The following is a 25,579-nucleotide window of genomic DNA, read 5'->3' on the forward strand; positions in this document are numbered from 1 at the left end:
TAAAGTAATGCCTGAGACTTCCCTGGCGGTCCAGCAGTTAAGACTCTGCACTCCCAATGCAGGGGGCCTGGGTTCGATCCCTGCTCAAGGAACTAGATCCCACGTGCCTGCCGTAACTAAGAGCCCACATGCCACAACTAAAATATCTGGCATGCTGCAACTAAAGACCCGGCACAGCCAAACAAACAAACAAATAAATAAATATTTTTAAAAATAAATAAAATAATGCCTTAGGAGTTAGGAAAAGAAAATATTAGAACCTATTTAGCTTTGTATCATTTAAAAACTATCTGTGTAGTTTATAATGTACATACATTATATGTATAGAACTTCGTGTATATAATTTGTTAATAAATAAGATGCATATTAAAAAGTATTCTTATGGGTTGCCCAGTCAGGTGGTTGGAGACCATTGGAGGACAGAATGATGACATTTAGAGTCTCAGCAATGGTAGAATTTAGAACCAATTCCCTGACTTAGAAGATAAGGAAAATAATTCATAGACTGTAATTGAGTTGTCCAACTTTACATAACTGTTCAAAAGCAGGTCATCCAGTGGCTGGAATCTAATCACTGACCGACTAGAATCTGGGTCACTGGACTCGTAAGCCAGAAGTGACTGTTTAATTTCTCAGGTTGATTCTCCTGGCATATATGCTTGATATGTGAGTGTGTAAATCTCTGACATAATAAGCCATAATCAGTAGACACACGCTGTTTTCTTATTCAAGCATCTTAATTTCATCCCATTAAGTCTTTGAAGTATCAGACTACCAGAAGGCATGAAGAAACCTGGGCTGAGAGTCTTCGTTCCAGGAGACCTGATCTTGACTGTATGGCTGGTTTGAGGTGCATCACTCTGAACTGCAACACGCTCATTGGTGACCTAGCTGCAAGTGCTTTGGCAGAATCTCTTAGTGAGGATTTATGGCTTAGAGATAAATTCTAAAATTGAAAATATTGAATTTTTAATATTTTTACTCATTTTACTGATAGCTTTTATTTTGCTTTATTTTATTTTAGTTTTTTCTTTTATTTTGCTTTTAAACTTTCTCTAAGAGTTGCATATATTCTTTATAGAAAATACAGAGTAACAAGAGAACAATTGCCTATAATCTTGATACCCAGACATAATCACTGTTCATTTTGGTGCATACACTTTCAGTCTTTTATTTTTCTATAAATATATTTGTACACTTAGGGATTACAAAAATAGAATTGTAGTATACTTGCTATTTCATATTCTTGCTTTTTTTCACTTAATGATGTATCTTTCATGTAGTATTCCATCGTATTGATGTCCCATAGTTTAATCAATTCTTTGCAATTAGATTTACACAGTTTGCTATTCCCTGTCAGAAACAATGTGAATATGTTGTATATACGTCTCTGTGTCCATTGGGATTACTTCTGTAGAATAAGGTCCTAGAAGTGGAATGACTAAGTGTGACATATTTTTAAGACTTTTTTTTTTATACTGCAGGTTCTTATTAGTCATCAATTTTATACACATCAGTGTATACATGTCAATCCCAATTGCCCAATTCAGCACACCACCATCCCCACCCCACCATGGTTTTCCCTCCTTGGTGTCCATACGTTTGTTCTCTACATCTGTGTCTCAACTTCTGTCCTGCAAACCGGTTCATCCGTACCATTTTTCTAGGTTCCACATACATGCGTGAATATATGATATTTGTTTTTCTCTTTCTGACTTACTTCATTCTGTATGACAGTCTCTAGATCCATCCACGTCTCAACAAATGACTCAATTTCGTTCCTTTTTATGGCTGAGTAATATTCCATTGAATATATATACCACAACTTCTTTATCCATTCGTCTCTCGATGGGCATTTAGGTTGCTTCCATGCCCTGGCTATTGTAAATAATGCTTCAATGAACACTGGGGTGCATGCACCTTTTTGAATTATGGTTTTCTCTGGGTATATGCCCAGTAGTGGGATTGCTGGGTCAAATGGTACTTCTGTTTTTAGTTTTTAAAGGAACCTCCATACTGTTCTCCATAGTGACTGTATCAATTTACATTCCCACCAACAGTGCAAGAGGGTTCCCTTTTCTCCACACCCTCTCCAGCGTTTGTTGTTTGTAGATTTTCTGATGATGCCCATTCTAACTGGTGTGAGGTGATAACTCATTGTAGTTTTGATTTGCATTTCTCTAATAATTAGTGATGTTGAGCATCTTTTCATGTGCTTCTTGGCCATCTGTATGTCTTCTTTGGAGAAATGTCTATTTAGGTCTTCTGCCCATTTTTGGATTGGGTTGTTTGTTTCTTTAATATTGAGCTGCATGAGCTGTTAATATATTTTGGAGATTAATCCTTTGTCCGTTGATTCATTTGCAAATATTTTCTCCTATTCTGAGGGTTGTCTTTTCGTCTTGTTTATGGTTTCCTTTGCTGTGCAAAAGCTTTGACATTTCATTAGGTCCCATTTGTGTATTTTTGTTTTTATTTCCATTACTCTAGGAGGTGGATCAAAAAAGGTCTTGCTGTGATTTATGTCAAAGAGTGTTCTTCCTATGTTTTCCTCTAAGAGTTTTATAGTGTCCGGTCTTACATTTAGATCTCTAATCCATTTTGAGTTTATTTTTGTGTGTGGTGTTAGGGAGTGTTCTAATTTCATTCTTTTACATGTAGCTGTCCAGTTTTCCCAGCAACACTTATAAAAGAGACTGTCTTTTATCCATTGTCTATCTTTTCCTCCTTTGTCATAGATTAGTTGACCGTAGCTGTGTGGGTTTATCTCTGGGCTTTCTATCTTGTTCCATTGATCTATGTTTCTGTTTTTGTGCCAGTACCATATTGTCTTGATTACTGTAGCTTTGTAGTATAGTCTGAAGTCAGGGAGTCTGATTCCTCCAGCTCCGTTTTTTTCCCTCAAGACTGCTTTGGCTCTTCAGGGTCTTTTGTGTCTCCATACACATTTTAAGATGATTTGTTCGAGTTCCATAAAAAATGCCATTGGTAATTTGATAGGGATTGCATTGAATCTGTAGATTGCTTTGGGTAGTATAGTCATTTTCCCAATGTTGATTCTTCCAATCCAAGAACATGGTATATCTCTCCATCTGTTGGTATCATCTTTAATTTCTTTCATCATTGTCTTATGGTTTTCTGCATACAGGTCTTTTGTCTCCCTAGGTAGGTTTATTCCTAGGTATTTTATTCTTTTTGTTGCAGTGGTAAATGGGAGTGTTTCCATAATTTCTCTTTCAGATTTTTCATCATTAGTGTATAGGAATGCAAGAGATTTCTGTGCATTAATTTTGTATCCTGCAACTTTACCAAATTCATTGATTAGCTCTAGTAGTTTTCTGGTGGCATTTTTAGGATTCTCTATGTATAGTATCATGTCATCTGCAAACAGTGACAGTTTTACTTCTTCTTTTCCAATTTGTATTCCTTTTATTTATTTTTCTTCTCTGATTGCCGTGGCTAGGACTTCCAAAACTATGTTGAATAATAGTGGTGAGAGTGGACATCCTTGTATCATTCCTCATCTTAGAGGAAATGCTTTCAGTTTTTCACCATTGAGAATGATGTTTGCTGTGGATTTGTCATATATGGCCTTTATTATGTTGAGGTAGGTTCCCTCTATGCCCACTTTCTGGAGAGTTTTTATCATAAATGGGTGTTGAATTTTGTCAAAAGCTTTTTCTGCATCTATTGAGATGATCATATGGTTTTTATTCTTCAACTTGTTAATATGGTGTATCCCATTGATTGATTTGTGTATATTGAAGAATCCTTGCATCCCTGGGATAAATCTCACTTGATCATGGTGTATGATCCTTTTAATATGTTGTTGGATTCTGTTAGCTAGTATTTTGTTGAGGATTTTTGCATCTATATTCATCAGTGATATTGGTCTGTAATTTTCTTTTTTTATAGTATCTTTGTCTGGTTTTGGTGTCAGGGTGATGGTGGCCTCATAGAATGAGTTTGGCAGTGTTCCTTCGTCTGCCATTCTTTGGAAGAGTTTAAGAAGGATGGGTGTTAGCTCTTCTCTAAATGTTTGATAGAATTCACCTGTGAAGCCATCTGGTCCTGGACTTTTGTTTGTTGGAAGATTTTTAATCACAGTTTCAATTTCATTCCTTGTGATTGGTCTGTTCATATTTTCTGTTTCTTCCTGGTTTAGTCTTGGAAAGTTACACCTTTCTAAGAATTTGTCCATTTCTTCCAGGTTGTCCATTTTATTGGCATAGAGTTTCTCGTAGTAGTCTCTTAGGATGCTTTGTATTTCTGCGGTGTCTGTTGTAACTTCTCCTTTTTCATTTCTAATTTTATTGATTTGGGTCCTCTCCCTCTTTTTCTTGAGGAGTCTGGCTAATGGTTTATGAATTTTGTTTATCTTCTCAAAGAACCAGCTTTTAGTTTTATTGATCTTTGCTGTTGTTTTCTTTGTTTCTATTTCACTTATTTCTGCTCTGATCTTTATGATTTCTTTCCTTCTGCTAACTTTGGGTTTTGTTTGTTCTTCTTTCTCTAGTTCCTTTAGGTGTAAGATTAGATTGTTTACTTGAGATATTTTTCTTGTTTCTTGAGGTAGGCTTGTAAAGCTATAAACTTCCCTCTTAGAACTGCTTTTGCTGCATCCCATAGGTTTTGGATCGTCGTGTTTTCATCGTCATTTGTCTCTAGGTATTTTTTGATTTCCTCTTTGATTTCTTCAGTGATCTCTTGGTTATTTAGTAACGTATTGTTTAGCCTCCATGTGTTTGTGTTTTTTACGTTTTTTTCCCTGTAATTGATTTCTAATCTCATAGCGTTGTGGTCAGAAAAGATGCTTGATATGATTTCAATTTTCTTAACTTTACTGAGGCTTGATTTGTGACCCAAGATGTGATCTATCCTGGAGAGTGTTCTGTGCGCACTCGAGAAGAAAGTGTAATCTGCAGTTTTTGGATGGAATCTCCTATAAATATCAATTAAATCTATCTTGTCTATTGAATCATTTAGAGCTTCTGTTTCCTTATTTATTTTCATTTTGGATGATCTGTCCATTGGTGTAAGTGAGGTGTTAAAGTCCCCCACTATTATTGTGTTACTGTCTATTTCCTCTGTTATAGCTGTTAGCAGTTGCCTTATGTATTGAGGTGCTCCTATGTTGGGTGCATATATGTTTATAATTGTTATATCTGCTTCTTGGATTGATCCCTTGATCATTATGTAGTGTCCTTCCTTGTCTCTTGTAACATTCTTTATTTATTTATTTATTCATTTAATTATTAGCACCTTTAATTATTATTTATTTATTTATTTGGCTGTGTTGGGTCTTCATTTCTGTGCGAGGGCTTCCTCTATTTGTGGCAAGCGGGGGCCACTCTTCATTGCAGTGCCTGGGCCTCTCACTATCATGGCCTCTCTTGTTGCGGAGCATGGGCTCCAGATGCGCAGGCTCAGTAGTTGTGGCTCACGGGTCTAGTTGCTCTGCGGCATGTGGGATCTTCCCAGACCAGGGCTTGAACCCATGTCACCTGCATTAGCAGGCAGATTCTCAATGACTGCGCCACCAGGGAAGCCCCATTCTTTATTTTAAAGTCTATTTTATGTGATATGGGTATAGCTACTCCAGCTTTCTTTTGATTTCCATTTGCATGGAATATCTTTTTCCATCCCCTCACTTTCAGTCTGTATGTGTCCCTAGGTCTGAAGTGGGTCTCTTGTAGACAGCATATTTGTGTGTCTTGTTTTTGTATCCATTCAGCAAGCCTGTGTCTTTTTTTTTTTTTTTTTAAACATCTTTATTGAAGTATAATTGCTTTACAATGGTGTGCTAGCTTCTGCTTTACAACAAAGTGAATCAGTTACACATATACATATGTTGCCATATCTCTTCCCTCTTGCATCTCCCTCCCTCCCACCCTCCCTATCCCACCCCTCTAGGTGGTCACAAAGCACCGAGCTGATCTCCCTGTGCTATGCGGCTGCTTCCCACTAGCTATCTATTTTACATTTGGTAGTGTATATATGTCCATGACACTCTCTCACCCTGTCACATCTCACCCCTCCCCCTCCCCATATCCTCAAGTCCATTCTCTAGTAGGTCTGTGTCTTTATTCCCATCTTGCCACTAGGTTCTTCATGACCTCTTTTTTTTTTTTTTTTTTTTTCCCTTAGATTCCATATATATGTGTTAGCATACTGTATTTGTTTTTCTCTTTCTGACTTACTTCACTCTGTATGACAGACTCTAACTCCATCCACCTCATTACAAACACCTCCATTTCATTTCTTTTTATGGCTGAGTAATATTCCATTGTATATATGTGCCACATCTTCTTTATCCATTCATCCGATGATGGACACCTAGGTTGCTTCCATGTCCTGGCTATTGTAAACAGAGCTGCAATGAATATTTTGGTACATGACTCTTTCTGAATTATGGTTTTCTCAGGGTATATGCCCAGTAGTGGGATTGCTGGGTCATATGGTAGTTCTATTTTTAGTTTTTTAAGGAACCTCCATACTGTTCTCCATAGTGGCTGTATCAATTTACATTCCCACCAACAGTGCAAGAGTGTTCCCTTTTCTCCACACCCTCTCCAGCATTTATTGTTTCTAGATTTTTTGATGATGGCCATTCTGACCGGTGTGAGATGATACCTCATTGTAGTTTTGATTTGCATTTCTCTAATGATTAATGATGTTGAGCATTCTTTCATGTGTCTGTTGGCAATCTGTATCTCTTCTTTGGAGAAATGTCTATTTAGGTCTTCTGCCCATTTTTGGATTGGGTTGTTTGTTTTTTTGTTATTGAGCTGCATGAGCTGCTTGTAAATCTTGGAGATTAATCCTTTGTCCGTTGCTTCATTTGCAAATATTTTCTCCCATTCTGAGGGTTGTCTTTTGGTCTTGTTTATGGTTTCCTTTGCTGTGCAAAAGCTTTTAAGTTTCATTAGGTCCCATTTGTTTATTTGTGTTTTTATTTCCATTTCTCTAGGACCTGGGTCAAAAAGGATCTTGCTGTGACTTATGTCATACAGTGTTCTGCCTATGTTTTCCTCTAAGAGTTTGATAGTGTCTGGCCTTACACTTAGGTCTTTAATCCATTTTGAGTTTATTTTTGTGTATGGTGTTAGGGAGTGTTCTAATTTCATACTTTTACATGTACCTGTCCAATTTTCCCAGCACCACTTATTGAAGAGGCTGTCTTTTCTCCACTGTATATGCTTGCCTCCTTTATCAAAGATAAGGTGACCATATGTGCGTGGGCTTATCTCTGGGCTTTCTATCCTGTTCCATTGATCTATATTTCTGTTTTTGTGCCAGTACCAAACTGTCTTGATTACTGTAGCTTTGTAATATAGTCTGAAGTCAGGGAGCCTGATTCCTCCAGCTCCATTTTTCGTTCTCAAGATTGCTTTGGCTATTCGGGGTCTTTTGTGTTTCCATACAAATTGTGAAATTTTTTGTTCTAGTTCTGTGAAAAATGCCAGTGGTAGTTTGATAGGGATTGCATTGAATCTGTAGATTGCTTTGGGTAGCAGAGTCATTTTCACAATGTTGATTCTTCCAATCCAAGAACATGGTATATCTCTCCATCTATTTGTATCATCTTTAATTTCTTTCATCAGTGTCCTATAATTTTCTGCATACAGGTCTTTTGTCTCCTTAGGTAGGTTTATTCCTAGGTATTTTATTCTTTTTGTTGCAATGGTAAACGGGAGTGTTTTCTTAATTTCACTTTCAGATTTTTCATCATTAGTATACAGGAATGCAAGAGATTTCTGTGCATTAATTTTGTATCCTGCTACTTTACTAAATTCATTGATTAGCTAGAGTAGTTTGCTGGTAGAGTCTTTAGGATTCTCTATGTATAGTATCATGTCATCTGCAAAGAGTGACAGCTTTACTTCTTCTTTTCCGATTTGGATTCCTTTTATTTCTTTTTCGTCTCTGATTGCTGTGGCTAACACTTCCAAAACTATGTTGAATAATAGTGGTGAGAGTGGGCAACCTTGTCTTGTTCCTGATCTTAGTGGAAATGGTTTCAGTTTTTCACCATTGAGGACAATGTTGGCTGTGGGTTTGTCATATACGGCCTTTATTATGTTGAGGAAAGTTCCCTCTATGCCTACTTTCTTCAGGACTTTTATCATAAATGGGTGTTGAATTTTGTCGAAAGCTTTCTCTGCATCTATTGAGATGATCATATGGTTTTTCTCCTTCAATTTGTTAATATGATGTATCACGTTGATTGATTTGCGTATATTGAAGAATCCTTGCATTCCTGGAATAAACCCCACTTGATCATGTTGTATGATCCTTTTAATGTGCTGTTGGATTCTGTTTGCTAGTATTTTGTTGAGGATTTTTGCATCTATGTTCATCAGTGATATTGGCCTGTAGTTTTCTTTCTTTGTGACATCTTTGCCTGGTTTTGGTATCAGGGTGATGGTGGCCTCGTAGAATGAGTTGGGGAGTGTTCCTCCCTCTGCAATATTTTGGAAGAGTTTGAGAAGGATAGGTATTAGCTCTTCTCTAAATGTTTGATAGAATTCGCCTGTGAAGCCATCTGGTCCTGGGCTTTTGTGTGTTGGAAGATTTTTAATCACAGTTTCAATTTCAGTGCTTGTGATTGGTCTGTTCATATTTTCTATTTCTTCCTGGTTCAGTCTCGGCAGGTTGTGCATTTCTAAGAATCTGTCCATATCTTCCAGGTTGTCCATTTTATTAGCATAGAGTTGCTTGTAGTAATCTCTTATGATCGTTTGTATTTCTGCAGTGTCAGTGGTTACTTCTCCTTTTTCATTTCTAATTCTATTAATTGAGTCTTCTCCTTTTTTCTCTTGATGAGTCTGGCTAATGGTTTATCAATTTTGTTTATCTTCTCAAAGAACCAGCTTTTAGTTTCATTGATTTTTGCTATTGTTTCCTTCATTTCTTTTTCATTTATTTCTGATCTGATCTTTATGATTTCTTTCCTTCTGCTAGCTTTGGGGTTTTTTTGTTCTTCTTTCTCTAATTGCTTTAGGTGCAAGGTTAGGTTGTTTATTCGAGATGTTTCCTGTTTCTTGATGTAGGCTTGTATTGCTATAAACTTCCCTCTTAGAACTGCTTTTGCTGCATCCCATAGGTTTTGGATCATCGTGTCTCCATTGTCATTTGTTTCTAGGTATTTTTTGATTTCCCCTTTGATTTCTTCAGTGATCACTTCGTTATTAAGTAGTGTATTGTGTAGCCTCCATGTGTTTGTATTTTTTACAGATCTTTTCCTGTAATTGATATCTAGTCTCATAGCGTTGTGGTCGGAAAAGATACTTGATACGATTTCAATTTTTTAAAATTTACCAAGGCTTGATTTGTGACCCAAGATATGATCTATCCTGGAGAATGTTCCATGAGCACTTGAGAAAAATGTGTATTCTGTTGTTTTTGGGTGGAATGTCCTATAAATATCAATTAAGTCCATCTTGTTTAATGTATCATTTAAAGCTTGTGTTTCCTTCTTTATTTTCATTTTGGATGATCTGTCCATTGGTGAAAGTGGGGTGTTAAAGTCCCCTACTATGATTGTGTTACTGTCGATTTCCCCTTTTATGGCTGTTAGTATTTGCCTTATGTATTGAGGTGCTCCTATGTTGGGTGCATAAATATTTACAATTGTTATACCTTCCTCTTGGATCGATCCCTTGATCATTATATAGTGTCCGTCTTTGTCTCTTGTAATTGTCTTTATTTTAAAGTCTATTTTGTCTGATATGAGAATTGCTACTCCAGCTTTCTTTTGATTTCCATTTGCATGGAATATCTTTTTCCATCCCCTCACTTTCAGTCTGTATGTGTCTCTAGGTCTGAAGTGGGTCTCTTGTAGACAGCATATATATGGGTCTTGTTTTTGTATCCATTCAGCCAGTCTGTGTCTTTTGGTGGGAGAATTTAATCCATTTACATTTAAGGTAATTATCGATATGTATGTTCCTATTCCCATTTTCTTAAATGTTTTGGGTTTGTTATTGTAGGTGTTTTCCTTCTCTTGTGTTTCTTGCCTAGAGAAGTTCCTTTAGCATTTGTTGTAAAGCTGGTTTGGTGGTGCTGAACTCTCTCAGCTTTTGCTTGTCTGTAAAGGTTTTAATTTCTCCATCAAATCTGAATGAGATCCTTGCTGGGTAGAGTAATCTTGGTTGTAGGTTTTTCTCCTTCATCACTTTAAGTATATCCTGCCACTCCCTTCTGGCTTGCAGCGTTTCTGCTGAAAGATCAGCTGTTAACCTTATGGGGATGCCCTTGTGTGTTATCTGTTGTTTTTCCCTTGCTGCTTTTAATATGTTTTCTTTATATTTAATTTTTGATAGTTTGATTAATATGTGTCTTGGTGTGTTTCTCCTTGGATTTATCCTGTATGGGACTCTCTGTGCTTCCAGGACTTGATTAACTATTTCCTTTCCCATATTAGGGAAGTTTTCAACTATAATCTCTTCAAATATTTTCTCAGTCCCTTTCTTTTTCTCTTCTTCTTCTGGGACCCCTATAATTCGAATGTTGGTGCGTTTAATGTTGTCCCAGAGGTCTCTGAGACTGTCCTCAGTTCTTTTCATTCTTTTTTCTTTATTCTGGTCTGCAGTAGTTATTTCCACCATTTTATCTTCCAGGTCACTTATCCGTTCTTCTGCCTCAGTTATTCTGCTATTGATCCCATCTAGAGTATTTTTAATTTCATTTATTGTGTTTGTCATCGTTTCTTGGTTCCTCTTTAGTTCTTCTACGTCCTTGTTAAATGTTTCTTGCATTTTGTCTATTCTATTTCCAAGACTTTGGATCATCCTTACTATCATTATTCTGAATTCTTTTTCAGGTAGACTACCTATTTCCTCTTCATTTGTTAGGTCTGGTGTGTTTTGACCCTGCTCCTTCATCTGCTGTGTGTTTTTCTGTCTTCTCATTTTGCTTATCTTACTGTGTTTGGGGTCTCCTTTTCACAGGCTGCAGGTTCGTAGTTCCCGTTGTTTTTGGTATCTGTCCCCAGTGGCTAAGGTTGGTTCAGTGGGTTGTGTAGGTTTCCTGGTGGAGGGAACTAGTGCCTGTGTTCTGGTGGATAAGGCTGGATGTTGTCTTTCTGGTGGGTTCGTCCACGTCTGGTGGTGTGTTTTGGGGTGTCTGTGGCCTTATTATGATTTTAGGCAGCCTCTCTGTTAATGGATGGGGCTGTGTTCCTCTCTTGCTAGTTGTTTGGCATAGGGTGTCCAGCACTGTATCTTGCTGGTCATTGAGTGAAGCTGGGTCTTGATGTTGAGATGGAGATCTGTGAGAGATTTTCGCCGTTTGGTATTACGTGGAGCTGGGAGGTCTCTTGTGGACCAGTGTCCTGAAGTTGGCTCTCCCACCTCAGAGGCACAGCCCTGATGCCTGGCTGGAGCACCAAGAGCCTTTCATCCACACGGCTCAGAATAAAAGGGAGAAAAAATGGAAAGAAAGAAAAAAAGAGGATAAAATAAAATAAAATAAAGCAATTATAATAAAAAATAAGAAAAAAAATTATTAAGAGTAAATTTATTAAGAAAAAAATTTTTTTTTAATTTTTAAAAATAGATTTATTAATTTTTTATACTAAAAATAAGAAAAAAATTATTTAGAAAAAATTTATTAAGAAAAAAAAATTTTTTAATTTTTTAAAATAAAAAATATGAAAAAACTTATTAAAAATTTTTTTTAAAAATAGAAAATAAGGAAAAAATTATTAAGAAAACATTTATTAGGGAAAAAAAAATTTTTAAGCCAAAAAAAAAAAAAAAAACGTACAGACCTAACCCTAGGACTAACGGTGAGAGCAAAGCTATACAGACAAAATCTCACCCAGAAGCATACACATCTACACTCACAAAAAAAAAGAAAAGGGGAAAAGTTAATATATCCTGCTCCCAAAGTCCATCTCCTAAATTTGGGATGATTCGTTGTCTATTCAGGTATTCAACAGATGCAGGCACATCAAGTTGTTTGTGGAGCTTTAATCCGCTGCTTCTGAGGCTGCTGGGAGAGATTTCCCTTTCTCTTCTTTGTTCGTACAGCTCCCGGGGTTCAGCTTTGGATTTGGACCCGCCTCTGCATGTAGGTCCCCTGAGGGCGTCTGTTCCCCGCGCAGACAGAACGGGGTTAAAGGAGCAGCTGATTCGGGGGCTCTGGCTCAGTCAGGCCGGGGGGAGGGAGCGGTACGGAGGAGGCGGGGCGAGCCTGCGGCGGCAGAAGCCGGCGTGACGTTGCAGCAGCCCGAGGCGCGCCGTGCGCTCTCCCGGGGAAGTTGTCCCCGGATTACGGGAGCCTGGCCGTGGCGGGCTGCACAGGCTCCCGGGAGGGGCGGTGTGGAGAATGACCTGTGCTCGCCCACAGGCTGTTTGGTGGTGGCAGCAGCAGCCTTAGCGTCTCATGCCCGTCTCTGGGGTCCGTGCTGATAGCCGCGGCTCGCGCCCGTCTCTGGAGTTCGTTTAAGTGGCGCTCTGAATCCCCTCTCCTTGCGCGCCGCGAAACAAAGAGGCAAGAAAAAGTCTCCTGCCTCTTCGGCAGCTGCAGACTTTTTCTCGTGCACCCTCCCGGCTAGTTGTGGTGCGCTAGACCCTTCAGGCTGTGTTCACGCAGCCAACCCCAGTCCTCTCCCTGGGATCCGACCGAAGCCCGCGCCTCAGCTCCCAGCCCCTGCCCGCCCCGGCAGGTGAGCAGACAAGCCTCTTGGGCTGGTGAGTGCTGCTCGGCGCCGAGCCTCTGTGCGGGAATCTCTCCGTTTTTCCCTCTGCGTCCCTGTTGCTGTGGGATCCGCGCTGATAGCCGCGGCTCGCGCCCGTCTCTGGAGCTCGTTTAGGCGGCGCTCTGAATCCCCTCTCCTTGCGCGCCGCGAAACAAAGAGGCAAGAAAAATTCTCTTGCCTCTTTGGCAGCTGCAGTCTTTTTCCCGGACTCCCTCCCGGCTAGCACTGAAGCCCGAGCCCCAGCTCCCAGGCCCCGCCCGCCCCGGCGGCTGAGCAGACAAGCCTCTCGGGCTGGTGAGTGCTGGTCGGCACCGCTCCTCTGTGCGGGAATCTCCGCTTTGCCCTCCGCACCAATGTGGCTGCGCTCTCCTCCGTGGCTCCGAAGCTTCCCCCCTCTGCCACCCGCAGTCTCTGCCCACGAAGGGGCTTCCTAGTGTGTGGAAACCTTTCCTCCTTCACAGCTCCCTCCCACTGGTGCAGGTCCCGTCCCTATTCTTTTGTCTCTGTTATTTCTTTTTTCTTTTGCCCTACCCAAGTACGTGGGGATTTTCTTGCCTTTTGGGAGGTCTGACGTCTTCTGCCAGCGTTCAGTGGGTGTTCTGTAGGAGCAGTTCCACGTGTAGATGTATTTCTCATGTATCTGTGGGGAGGAAGGTGATCTCCGCGTCTTACTCTTCCGCCATCTTGCCCCTCCCCGATAGGTCAAGCCTGTGTCTTTTGGTTGGAGCATTTAATCCATTCACGTTTAAGGTAATTATCGATATGTATGTTCCTATGATCATTTTCTTAATTGTTTTGGATTTGTTTTTGTAGATTCTTTTCTTCTCTTGTGTTTCCCACTTAGAGAAGTTGCTTTAGCATTTGTTGTCGAGCTGTTTTGGTGGTGCTGAATTCTCTTAGCTTTTGCTTGTCTGTAAAGCTTTTGATTTCTCCATCGAATCTGAATGACATCCTTGCCAGGTAGAGTAATCTTGGTTGTAGGTTCCTCCCTTTCATCATGTCACTCGCTTCTGGCTTGTAGAGTTTCTGCTGAGAAATCAGCTGTTAACCTTATGGGAGTTCCCTTGTATGTTTTTTGTCATTTTTCCCTCGCTGCTTTCAGTAACTTTTCTTTGTCTTTTATTTTTGCCAATTTGATTACTGTGTGTCTCAGCGTGTTTCTCCTTGGGTTTATCCTGTATGGGACTCGCTGCACTTCCTGGACTTGGGTGGCTATTTCCTTTCCCATGTTAAGGAAGTTTTTGACTATAATCTCTTCAGATATTTTCTCTGGTACTTTCTCTCTCTCTTCTCCTTCTGGGACCCCTATAATGCGAATGTTGTTGCATGTAATGTTGTCCCAGAGGTCTCTTAGGCTGTCTTCATTTCTTTTCATTCTTTTTTCTTTATTCTGTTCCGCAGCAGTGAATTCCACCATTCTGTCTTCCAGGTCACTTATCCATTCTTCTGCCTCAGTTATTCTGCTATTGATTCCTTCTAGTGTACTTTTCATTTCAGTTATTGTATTGTTCATCTCTGTTTGTTTGTTCTTTAATTCTTCTAGGTCTTTGTTAAACATTTCTTGCATCTTCTCGATCTTTGCCTCCATTGTTTTTCCGAGGTCCTGGATCATCTTCACTATCATTATTCTGAATTCTTTTTCTGGAAGGTTGCCTATCTCCACTTCATTGAGTTGTTTTTCTGGGGTTTTAGCTTGTTCCTTCATCTGGTACATAGCCCTCTGCCTTTTCATCTTTTCTATCTTTCTGTGAATGTGGTTTTTGTTCCACAGGCTGCAGGATTGTAGTTCTTCTTGCTTCCACCTTTTTAAGACTTCTGATACACATTGCCAAATTACCATCCAGAAATGCTATGCCAATTTGTAGTCCATCCCAACAGTGGATGTAAAGCCTGCCTCACACAAACACTGGCTTGTAGCACTTTTTAAAAAGTGTAAAACTGCAAAAATGTGTATCTCTCCCTTTTTCATGCAAGTGGGATTACTCCAAATTTCATAACTTTTTTCAGTTAATTTAGCAAGTCAGTAAATTTGCATCTACTGCATCGTTTTTTGTGACTGTTCAGTGTTCCATTGTATGAATATGCCACAGTACACATAGCTTATCCATTCTTGTATATAAGCTATGTCCGGTTTTTCAGTTCCAAATAGTACTCTGATATGTATCCTTGCGTATGTCTCTGACTATTTCTTTTGGTTAAATACTTAGAAAGAGAGTTGTTGGATCAAAAGCGTATACACATTTTAAAGGCTTGGCTTAATCTTATAGGAGAATAACCACATTTTGTTTTATTTTGTATTCCTTTGATTTACTGGTGGGTTTACTGGCTGTTTGTATTAATTTGGCTAGTTGGTTAATTATACCCTGTGTCCATTCTTCTGTAGTGAGAGGTTGTAACGATTGTATCCTAATCTGTCAGATCCATATGTCAGACTTTCTATTTCTGTGTGTCATGGGGGTGTTGAAAGACTCCAGTTATTTTAATGTGATGCTCCATACAACACTTAAAAAAATGACTCATGATAGTTGCCTTTCATGTAATATTTTTTAATACCTGCGCTTTTGTGATGATCCCTTTTCTTTAAGTGAGTAGGTTGTTCAGCCCCAGGGCTACTAGAATTCATGATCATTTGTTCTAGTTTTTGTCTGACCTTTTACTGAGAGAGTTCTTGACCATCATACTTTCATGATAGGTTTTTATTATGTATTGTGTGTTCACACATTCTTTGAATTTGTTATTATTTGTATCCTCCTAGACTTGTCTTTTTTGCTCTAAAACTAGCAGTTATTACATTTCTTCTCTTTCGTTTTCCCCCTTTATCTAGTTTGAAGTGTGATTTGAAGCTCAAGATCATGACTAAAAGAATGCAGTGCATTTCTCAGCTCCACCAGTTTTTGCTTCTGAGGTTTACATGCCACTGCCGCCCTTGCTAATTATGAACTGAGATTCATTTTGTTATGTTTTTTTCTCATAGGTTATATACAGTTATTCTTCAGTTCTGTAATTGTAGAATATGTTGGATGACTTATTGGTACTAAAGGCAGGGTTATCATTGCACATCCAAAAAGTGGTTTGTTTTGTTTTGTTTTGTTTTTGTTTTTTGCTTTGTTGGAGTATAATTGCTTTACAATGGTGTGTTATTTTCTGCTTTGTAACATAGTGAGTCAGCTATACATTTACATATATCCCCATATCTCCTCCCTCTTGCGTTTCCCTCCCAGCCTCCCTATCCCACCCCTCTAGCTGGTCACAAAGCACCGAGCTGATCTCCCTGTGCTGTGCTGCTGCTTCTCACTAGCTGTATTACATTTGGTAGTGTATATATGTCCATGCCAGTCTCTCACTTTGTCCCAGCTTACCCTTCCCCCTGCCCATGTCCTGAAGTCCATTCTCTACACCTGTGTCTTTCTTCCTGTCCTGCCCCTACGTTCTTCATAACCATTTTTTTTTAATTCCGTATATATCTGTTAGCATACAGTATTTCTTTTTCTCTTTCTGACTTACTTCACTCTGTATGAGACTCTAGGTCCATCCACCTGACTGCAAATAACTCAATTTCGTTTCTTTTTATGGCTGAGTAATATTCCATTATATATATGTGCCACATCTTCTTTATCCATTCATCTGTCAATGGACACTTAGGTTGCTTCCATGTCCTGGCTATTGTAAATAGAGCTGCAATGAACATTCCAAGAAGAGGTTTTTAAATTGGATTATGGATTGTGTGTGTGCATATATGTTTCTGTTTTTTTCCATACCCAAAATTACAAACCTGCCATGGCTGGTCTTGCGCAGGACTCTTCCACACGTGAGAAAATGAGAGTTGTCTATATGTTAAATCTGTATAGACTTCGCAAGTGACCTTTTGTCTCTCATCAAAAGCACTTGACCTGCAGCAGTGTGGCCTCACCAGTGAAGGAGCAAAGGCTTTACTAAAGGCCCTTGAAAGCAACAGAACTCTGGTCGTTTTGGATATAAGAAAAAATCCGTTTGTTGGTATGTGGTCACTTTTTTTTTTTTAATTGATGAACACATAGCAAAACAAAAAGAGTTCACGTATTGACAGTTTTTAAAACTTAATGTATTTCACTTTCCTCATTGTATACAGTTGGCCCTTGAACAGCTTGGGGGTTAGGGGTGCCGCCCCCCATGCAGTTGAAAATCTGGGTATAAGTTTATAGTCAGTGGTTCCACATCTGTGGATTCAACCAACCTTGGCTCGTGTAGGACGATAGTACATATTTATTGAAAAATATCCGTGTGTCAATGGACCCGCAAGGTTCAAACCCATGTTGTTCAAGCATCAACTGTATTTTTCTAATGTTGCACTTCCCTTATGTTTTTAGCAGATAATGTACTAATTAAAAGTGAGTTATACCTTTAAATTGTTCTTATCTCTACTCTGAATAGAGGTGAACCTAGATACTAAGCCTGCTTCCACCAAGAGCATTATTTCCTTGTTGTGTAACCTCTGAATTCTTGCAAGGAGTACTTTATTCATTTGTCAGTTTCACAAGTAATTTTTTTAATACCTTCTGTGTGCCAGATATGGGTCAGGCACTAGGGATAAAGCAGTGAACCAGACAGACAAAAGTCTTGCCCTCATGGAGCTTACATTCTAGTGAAGGAGTTCAGATAGAAATAAGTAAACAGATAAGTAATATAATTTTAGATAGTAGAAAGTGCGAAAATATCTTAATGTAAGGAGAGTGAGGGGGAGCAGGTAGGACTCCATTGGATAGGTTTGTTAGGGGATAGCTTCACTGGAGAAGTGGCATTTGAACGGAGACCTGAATGAAGAGAGGAGCAAGCCATGGAAGATCTGGGGTAAGCACATTCCAGGACAAGGAGGCAATGAGTATGCTGGCATGTAGGTGGTGGAGTATTTAAGGAAAAGCAAGGAGGCCAACATGGCCAGAGTACTGAGTGAAGAAGAGTGTGGTATGACATGAGGTCAAGGAGCTAGCCAGGGGTCTGATCTTGTAAAGTCTTGAAGGCCAAAGTAAAGATGTGGATTATTCTAAATGAGCAGAGGGTTTTGAACTGGAAAAAGGCATGATCCAAATCGTATCTGAATAAGATGACCTGGTATAGAGAATAGACTTGGGGGGATAAAGAAGAGAAACAGGGAGACCAGTTAGGAGACTGTCACAGTGGTCCAAATAAGAGATGTTTATGGCGTAGCTTAGGTTGGAAGTTTGGAGCAAGTGAAAAGTGGTTGAATTCAGGTTGTGTTTTGAGGGTGTAGCTAACAGGGCTTGCCGATAGATTATATGCGGGGTATGAAGGAAATACTAACACGGAGACAAGTCGTTGATGATTATGTGTGCAACTGGGTGGTATCACTTAGAAAAAGGTGGCTGATGGGAGGAGCAGCTTTTGAGGGAATATCAGGACTTTGGTTTGTTATCTTAGATGCCCTTTAGGTATCTAAGTGTCTGGACAGTGCTCAGACTGTACTTTCTATCCAAAGGTATCCAAAGCCACTTTAGATGCAAAATGTTTAAAGTTGACCTTTGCTGCTGCCAAAATAGTAGCCACTGGAGGCAGTCTGCAAGATGGCATCTTAGGTGTTTGAGGAAGAAATTAGAATACACAAAGGGGGAAATAAGTGTATAATTGCATAATGTAGATTTCATATTTAATTTTATGGGAAAAGCAATAATTAGTTGGCTTTTGGTTTTAAATGGAAATAGCCACTCACTGGGAAATAATTACTCTAATTTCAATTTATTTTACTTTAGATCATTCTGTGATGAAAGCAGTTATCAAAAAAGTTCTCCAGATGGAAGGAGTGCCAAGTCAGAGGTATATAACATGTTTTAGTCCTCTCGGAAGAATTTCTCTTTAATGGCTTGTTTTTCTTTCTTTCTTAAAAGAAAATTATCAAGGTACTTTCTGCCATCTTAAAACTAAGTTTTTAGTCAAATGAAATGGCTTTTCTGTTTTTGAAAATGTTGTGTGATGCTTTAATTTAGGTTCCCAGAAATGCAGATTGAAAACCTTTTATTAACTTAAAGTATCTTAATTTCCAATTAAGATCAAACCCTCCTAAATTACCTGTAACTTAAATGGCATATTTATCATTTCTGTCTCAGTACCAGTGGATAACTTCTCCATCGGTGAAGGAACCATCCACAACTGCTAGACAGAAAAAGAGAACTATAATTTTGGGAAGTGGTCGAAAAGGAAAAACTATTATTAGAATTGGTTAACTCTTTCTTGTTTTTAATGCTACTAGAACTTATACCCCTTATGTTTTCTGATGTGCTGAAATTAAAACAGCCAGTATTAACCACATGCATATTAGGAGGCCTATAATTATTTTGATACTTATGAGAATTTATAGAATATAGATATAATAAATGACTTTAAAGAGATGTTAATATTAACCAACATTATTGTTTGGATCTCATAAAAACTTCGTTATTTTGAAAATATTTCCTGGTGGATGATTACTTTTAATACTTTGCAACTGAAATTTGGGGTGCACTTTGATGATAATTTTAGTAGTGGCGCTTTTGAGGAATGATTTTTTTTAATGCAGAATTACCTTTTGTGCCATAAGAAACAAAATTTCTTCCCAGTTGCAACCTTCCCATTGTTCCCTGCTTCTTTCTTCAAAATTCTTACATAAATTTTTGAATCAGGTAATACCTTGTTTCTCTCAATGATAAAAAAACTTGAAATATGTATTATCTTTATAAAAGACTTCTACAGACAAGTTTATTGACCTAGATTGAACATTTTAGAAAAACATTTTCTAAATGTTTACTGTAATGTATATTTAATTTTCCAAATAGTAGTTAACCCAGGATTTTACAACTAAGCCTATAATTTTGTTACCAAATGTAATAAAAAGCTTTTAAAACCCTTTAACAATCAGTGGTATAAGTTTCACATTCTCCTGAATATATAAATTTGCTATAATTTACTTCTACTGATAACGTTTGTATTGTTTCTAAGAGACCTTAACTTTTTATTTTCTGGAACATATTATTGTTAGTCACAAATAGTCTTTTTTTTTTGGTGATAAGAATGAATAGCAGGAGCAGCATTTGTTAAACCAAATCTAATATGAAACTGACTCTTTCTTGTCAGTGAATTTTGAAACAGTAAAACAATAAGGTTTAATATAAAGCAAAATAAATTTTTTATGTTTATGATCTGCCAATTTCCCAGAAAAAGTTTTGTGGTGACTTTAGTTCTGTACCAGATACATTAAAATCACCAATGGACAACACATCTTTTATTCAGGTACCCTCTGAAAGTTTTAAAAATTTGTTGACTTAATATCACTGAACTGTCCACTTTAAAATGGTTAAAATAATAAATTTTCTGTTTTGTGTATTTTACCACAATTTTTTAAAAATGTGTTGTTTGAAGATTTTGGGGTTTCATAAAGGTATTGTATTAGCATAACAAGGAAAAATTTAAGAGACCACCTCTAATCTCATTATCCTGTCAAGCAATATTTACATTTTTATTTTCTCTTCCTGCTGTCTATAAACATAATTCCACATAGCTTCAATAAAATTTGCCATTCTTATCTTTTCATACTAAATTTAAATTTTATGATTCATAGTTATACTTTTTAACATTGTATTCACAAGGTTTCATTGAGTTGGTCAATTTTTTTAATTGGTGAAAAATTGGAAATAACCTAAAATAAACTATTGTAAACATCTTCATAAATATAGCTTTTGTTTTTTTCAACTTCAAGATGTATGTTTTTGATTCTCTATTAATCAACTTGCTTGGACAATAGTGTATTAAATAGAAGTTGTCAAGAGTATTTATGAAGTCAAAAAAAAAGCTTATGATTGTCTGCCAATTGTTATTTCAAGAGAGTGATATTTTAATAATCAAATAGTACATACAAAGAAGTTAAGATTTGTGATATCACACTAATTAGATATTATTAAAAATTTATATCATATGTAAAACATTCTTAAAATAGCTAAGTTGACCTTGCTATGATATTAGAAATGGAAATACATATAAATAAAACATGTATATGTAAAACATATTAGGAATTCTGTAAAATTAGTACCTGGTGGTATATAATAGGGCATCATGGAATGAGAAGAAAACAATTAAACTTTTTTTTTTATTTATCATGATTAAACAAAGTGGAAATGTAACTGAAGTATACAAGCTCATTGAGCTATTTTAAGAGTAATTTTATTTCTTGGGCTTTTTTTTTGTATTTGCCTCAGTTATTTGGAGACATAGAGATAAGCCAAATCAGTATCTGGGTATATACCTAGATCCAGGTGAGTATAGGGGTGAAATAATGGTGTGAATTGTGTCACATTTATATTGTAATTATGTATGCCTAAAAAAAGATGGGAACTTTTATTAGAAATTTTTTTTATCTCCTAACAAGAAAAGTGTAATTAAAAAAAATTTTAATACAAATGTATTTGCATTAGTTTCTGAAAGTAAAGGAAGGGTATACACATACAAACCACATGCATGCAAACATTTTTTTTGACGGTAATTAAGTTAAAAAACACAATAAAATAGCACAAAATGAACTGAGCTCCTATATATTTTTAAGACGCATGTAAATCACACAGGATCGTGTGGTGATTATCAATAACCTACACTCTATGAAATATTTGTCCTATATTACCACATACACTCCATTTTACCCGGCATCCTAATGCTGCTAAAATATAGTAGAAATCAGCAGCATAGCACAGGGAGATCAGCTCGGTGCTTTGCGATGACCTAGAGGAGTAGGATAGGGAGGGTGGGAGGGAGGCTCAAGAGGGAGGGGATATGGGGACATGTGTATGCATATGGCTGATTGGCTTTGTTGTGTAACAGAAACTAACAGAATTGTGAAGCAATTATACTCCAATAAATATCTATTAAAATAAATAAAATAACATAAAATATAGTAGATTTGAAGGATAAATATAACAATTTTAACCTATGATGTTTGTTTTCAGTAAATTCAAATTAAATATTTAAATGTGAATTTTAATATATGGCTTGTTCTAAATAAACTATTAACACGTAGGTCTAGTTTTTGCAACCAAATATTTCATATAAAGATACTTGCCTCTTTACTACTGAAATATAGGATAAGTCTCCACATTTCACTCTTTTATCCAGTGGGTTTCATTTGTTTTTTTGTGTGTTTTCTATATGAAATCAAAGGAGCAGTGAAGGTTGACAGGCTTATAGGAGAGTAACATTGACTCACCTACCACCCAGCAACTTGCAGCCTTATAACTTTTATTGTTTTTACATAGGAAAATTCATCTTAAATTGAAATTTTGGTCTAATTCTGAAGATTCTGTTTGGCAGAAGTCATGGGTATATCTGTGTTTCTGTGTCCTTGAGATTCAGAAATGCCAAAGGTGTTCTAAGATTCAGTAAACTTGAGTGTTTCTGCATGATACATAAAATGTATCATACTTTGGGATTATTTTAAAAATTTATTTTTGCATTTCTGCACATCTCAATACTTTTGTTTTAGTTAAAATAACTTGTTACTGTAGAGAACTTATACTTTTTAAAAATGCTGGCTTATGTAAAACCTTTGTACAAAACGATCCTCTTTTTAATGGGCTTGGCATCATTGTCAAGTGCCTGTTTGATTCCTTTCAAAGTGTAACCGTGTGACAGTTGCTCTGTAGACCTTTGGTACATCTTCATTCCTTCTTTTCATGCTTTGTCAAACATAGGCTTGGCCGCGAAGAAACCTATAAGTAATGGAAGGAAACACTCTGCTGGTAAAGAATGTTATGCTCCTGAACCTCTACCACCTGGTGTGTCTGGTTTCCTGCTGTGGCTTACTGCAGACGTGCAAAAAGGAACAGGTAACATGCTGGCATTCCCTGTCTTTTTCAGTCGTTCACAATTCTTTATTTTGGAACTTCTATTATGTGGGCGGCCTCTGGTGCTTTCTATAGAGGAAAAAAGATAACTCACACATGGCTTCTGCCTAATGAGCCCTATCAGCTGTTACCCAGTGAAACGAACTTGACTGCCATTTCTGACCCCTCACATGGAGCTGTCATACTCAAGAATGTTCATATGTTTTCAAGAAATGTTGTTTGCGGGCTATATGTACAAATTCCTGATCTGAAAGCCAACATAAAGCAGCATCTCCCAAACCTCTGCTCTCTCACTAAGGCCACACACATTCCCTCTCTTATGGCCTCATGGCAAGCTAATACTGTCAGTATCAGATTCTCCTTCCCAGTTGTCTTGGGAGACTGCATAGTTGCTCTGTGAAAGGCACCACTGCTGAGGTTGAGAGAAGAGCATCTTGGATATCAGTCCTGCCCTTGCATGCCCAGAGGGAGGGGTGTGTGCCTCGTTCTCCTGTTGGGATTTTCCTATGCTGCAGTTTGCTGCTTGTTGTCAAAATGATGTCCTAGTAACTTGTCTTCTGCGTAGTTATATAATCCCAGCACACTTCTTTATGATCTGTAGACTTTTATGGGGTTGTGACCAGGTCAGTTTTTAAATGTTTAGAAATGTCCTGTTGAACAACTTTGCAGTGGCAGTGAAGCTTGATGGGAGAATTGTATTACTATTACCCTAGTTTTGGCTTAAGGGTGATGAGAAGATGAAATTTTTGATGGGTCAGTTTTAGTTGTGTATGTGTATGTGATTTATTTTTTAAAATTCTAACGTCTATTATTCACAGCTTAGATATGTTGACTTTCTGATTATTCTTCTGATTCTTTATCAGTCCCTTTACTGATGTATTTTCCTCCAAAAAACTACATTTTCTTCCAGACTGTTTTTGTCTGATGGTGAAGAATAAAATTTTCATTTTCAGTATAAAGTTGATCTGAGAAAAAATGTTTACCTTGGCTCTTCACTTGGCTTCTGTGAAAGAAACTTAAAAAAATAATATGGGCAATTCCCATTACTAATCCTAACCAGGTACAACAGAGGTCTGTACAGTAACATAGCAAAAATAAGTTACTGTACTTTTACTTAGTCATTGCCTGTTTCAGACTAAGGAGCAGTGAGAGACATTTATAAATAATGATACCTCAGATCACTTTTGTTAAATGTCATCTAATATTTGGATATTTGGTATCTGGCTTGTGTTATCTTTTATACAATCTTGTCTTCTTTCTTTGCACTTTAGTTTAACAACTCTGTGGTTTCCTATCTTCTTCTTGAGACACTCAAGTCCATCAGAATTTCCTGTGACTGTGACAGTAGAGAGTCCTTCCTCCTCAGAAATCAAAGAGGTCGAAGATTCCTCAGAAAGTGTTCAGGGAGAGCCAGAGAAAATCAGTTTGAAACAAGAAGCATTGCAGGTACAAAGTTATCACTTTAAAGCTATAGAGAAGATTATTTTTCAAATGGAAGCCTGGTTGCAACACTGCACAGCTTGAGTGAGGGTTTTGTTTTCTCCTCCCATCTGCATTGTATCCCCTTGAATGGTTCCTTAAGCTTAGACCAAGGTGAATGGTGGACATTTGAACTCTAAGAAATAAAAATCAAAACATGTCGTTAGTAATGTAGTTTCCTTTCCTTAGAAACTTAGGGTATTAGATTTAGGGAGAACCTTAGTGACCATAAGATAAAGAAATTGAGATCTGAATGAATATAGTCAGCTGATTCAGTGTTCTTGTTTTACAAATGAGAAAATTGACAGTTCTAGTTGAACTCTCTTTTTATAAGAGGAAAATATGGCCTCATTTTAAATAAAAGTAAAGTTGAAAAAAGTTTTGATGTTAATATTCTCCTTTCCTAAAATAAAAAACATCAAGAAGCTACATTATATTCCCTAATAAACCTGACATCTAATGTGATTCCATACTTTTGTTTGTATGGACAGAAAAGAAAAATTGATTTTCATAAGAAATTTTTGCACCTCAAAAGTAATGTATTTGTTTTATTTCAACTTTAATGCAGAGCTGAACATTTCTAGTAAATAAGGGAATACCATTTGGGGGAACCTTGTCTTTGTGCTACAAAGTCCATGTTTAGTTTTTTAAAATTATTTAATATGATTTTCTTTTCGTATGAAACATGAAAGTTGACAGGTTTCAGAACTAATTATCCCATTATTGTAGGACTATGGTAATTACTCTTTGATTTTCAAAAGAGAAAGTTAGATTTTTATTTTTTTAATTAAAATTATTGATAATATAGAGAAATTTTCAGAAAACTTAGAAAATTATGAAATGTTACAGTAGGAGAAATCTATAGTTCATGTAGAGTTACACCCTTTCGTTTTATAAATGAGCACCTACAATTTGTAGCACATTAGTGGTTTCTTCGTAAATTGCAGAGTACGACAAGACCCTAGAGCAACTAACCCGCATTCTTTGTCATTTTAGATGTGTTGTATTCATTTCCTTCATGAGTAGACCAGGAGATTGTATTTCTAAAAGCAGTGATAGACACTGGGGAAGACCAAGAACTTTAAACACTGGGACCACAGAATAGCAGATTCAGAATGCACTGAGAACCCTTGCAGCTCTTCTTCGTTTTGACAAGACACTACAAAGATGGTATCAAAGTGTTTAAGTACATAAGCCAACAACAGTCAAGAGATTTCAACATAGTTTTGAAAGACGGAAGACAAGTGGAAGAGTGTGAAACTGAAGCAGTAGAACAGAGGAAAAGCATCACCTAGAATATGCACAGGGACCACCTGCAACTGAAGAGGATTCTGACCCCACCTGCAGAAGTAGCTTCATGCTTTGATGCGCATTAGGAGAGAGGGTGGAGTTAGTTAAAAGTGTGACTGAAATAGGGGCGCTCATTGAAGGGAAGTGTTTGGAGGAGTGGACTCCCAGCCCTGCCCTCATGCTCCTGAAATGAGATGATTTCATTTTGAAAACAGTGAAACTGGGGAGAACTAGGGCAGGTAGTATGAGT

The 25,579-nt window shown here is 37.5% G+C and overlaps 1 protein-coding gene across 1 annotated transcript in view; it reads left to right on the plus strand.

Annotated features, from left to right (window-relative positions):
* LOC133099828 (centrosomal protein of 78 kDa-like) overlaps positions 1-25,106 on the plus strand; it is a 147,236-nt gene extending 122,130 nt beyond the window's left edge. Inside the window, 6 exon segments of the mRNA XM_061203692.1 lie at positions 16,589-16,702; positions 18,451-18,489; positions 18,492-18,514; positions 18,805-18,916; positions 22,408-22,542; positions 25,036-25,106. Of these exon segments, the coding sequence (XP_061059675.1) occupies positions 16,589-16,702; positions 18,451-18,489; positions 18,492-18,514; positions 18,805-18,916; positions 22,408-22,542; positions 25,036-25,061 (449 nt within the window). The 3' untranslated portion in view covers positions 25,062-25,106.
* Positions 25,107-25,579: the final 473 nt, after the last annotated feature.

This window comes from Eubalaena glacialis, chromosome 10 (assembly GCF_028564815.1).
Source record: "Eubalaena glacialis isolate mEubGla1 chromosome 10, mEubGla1.1.hap2.+ XY, whole genome shotgun sequence".
In the NCBI taxonomy this organism is placed as follows: domain Eukaryota; kingdom Metazoa; phylum Chordata; class Mammalia; order Artiodactyla; family Balaenidae; genus Eubalaena; species Eubalaena glacialis.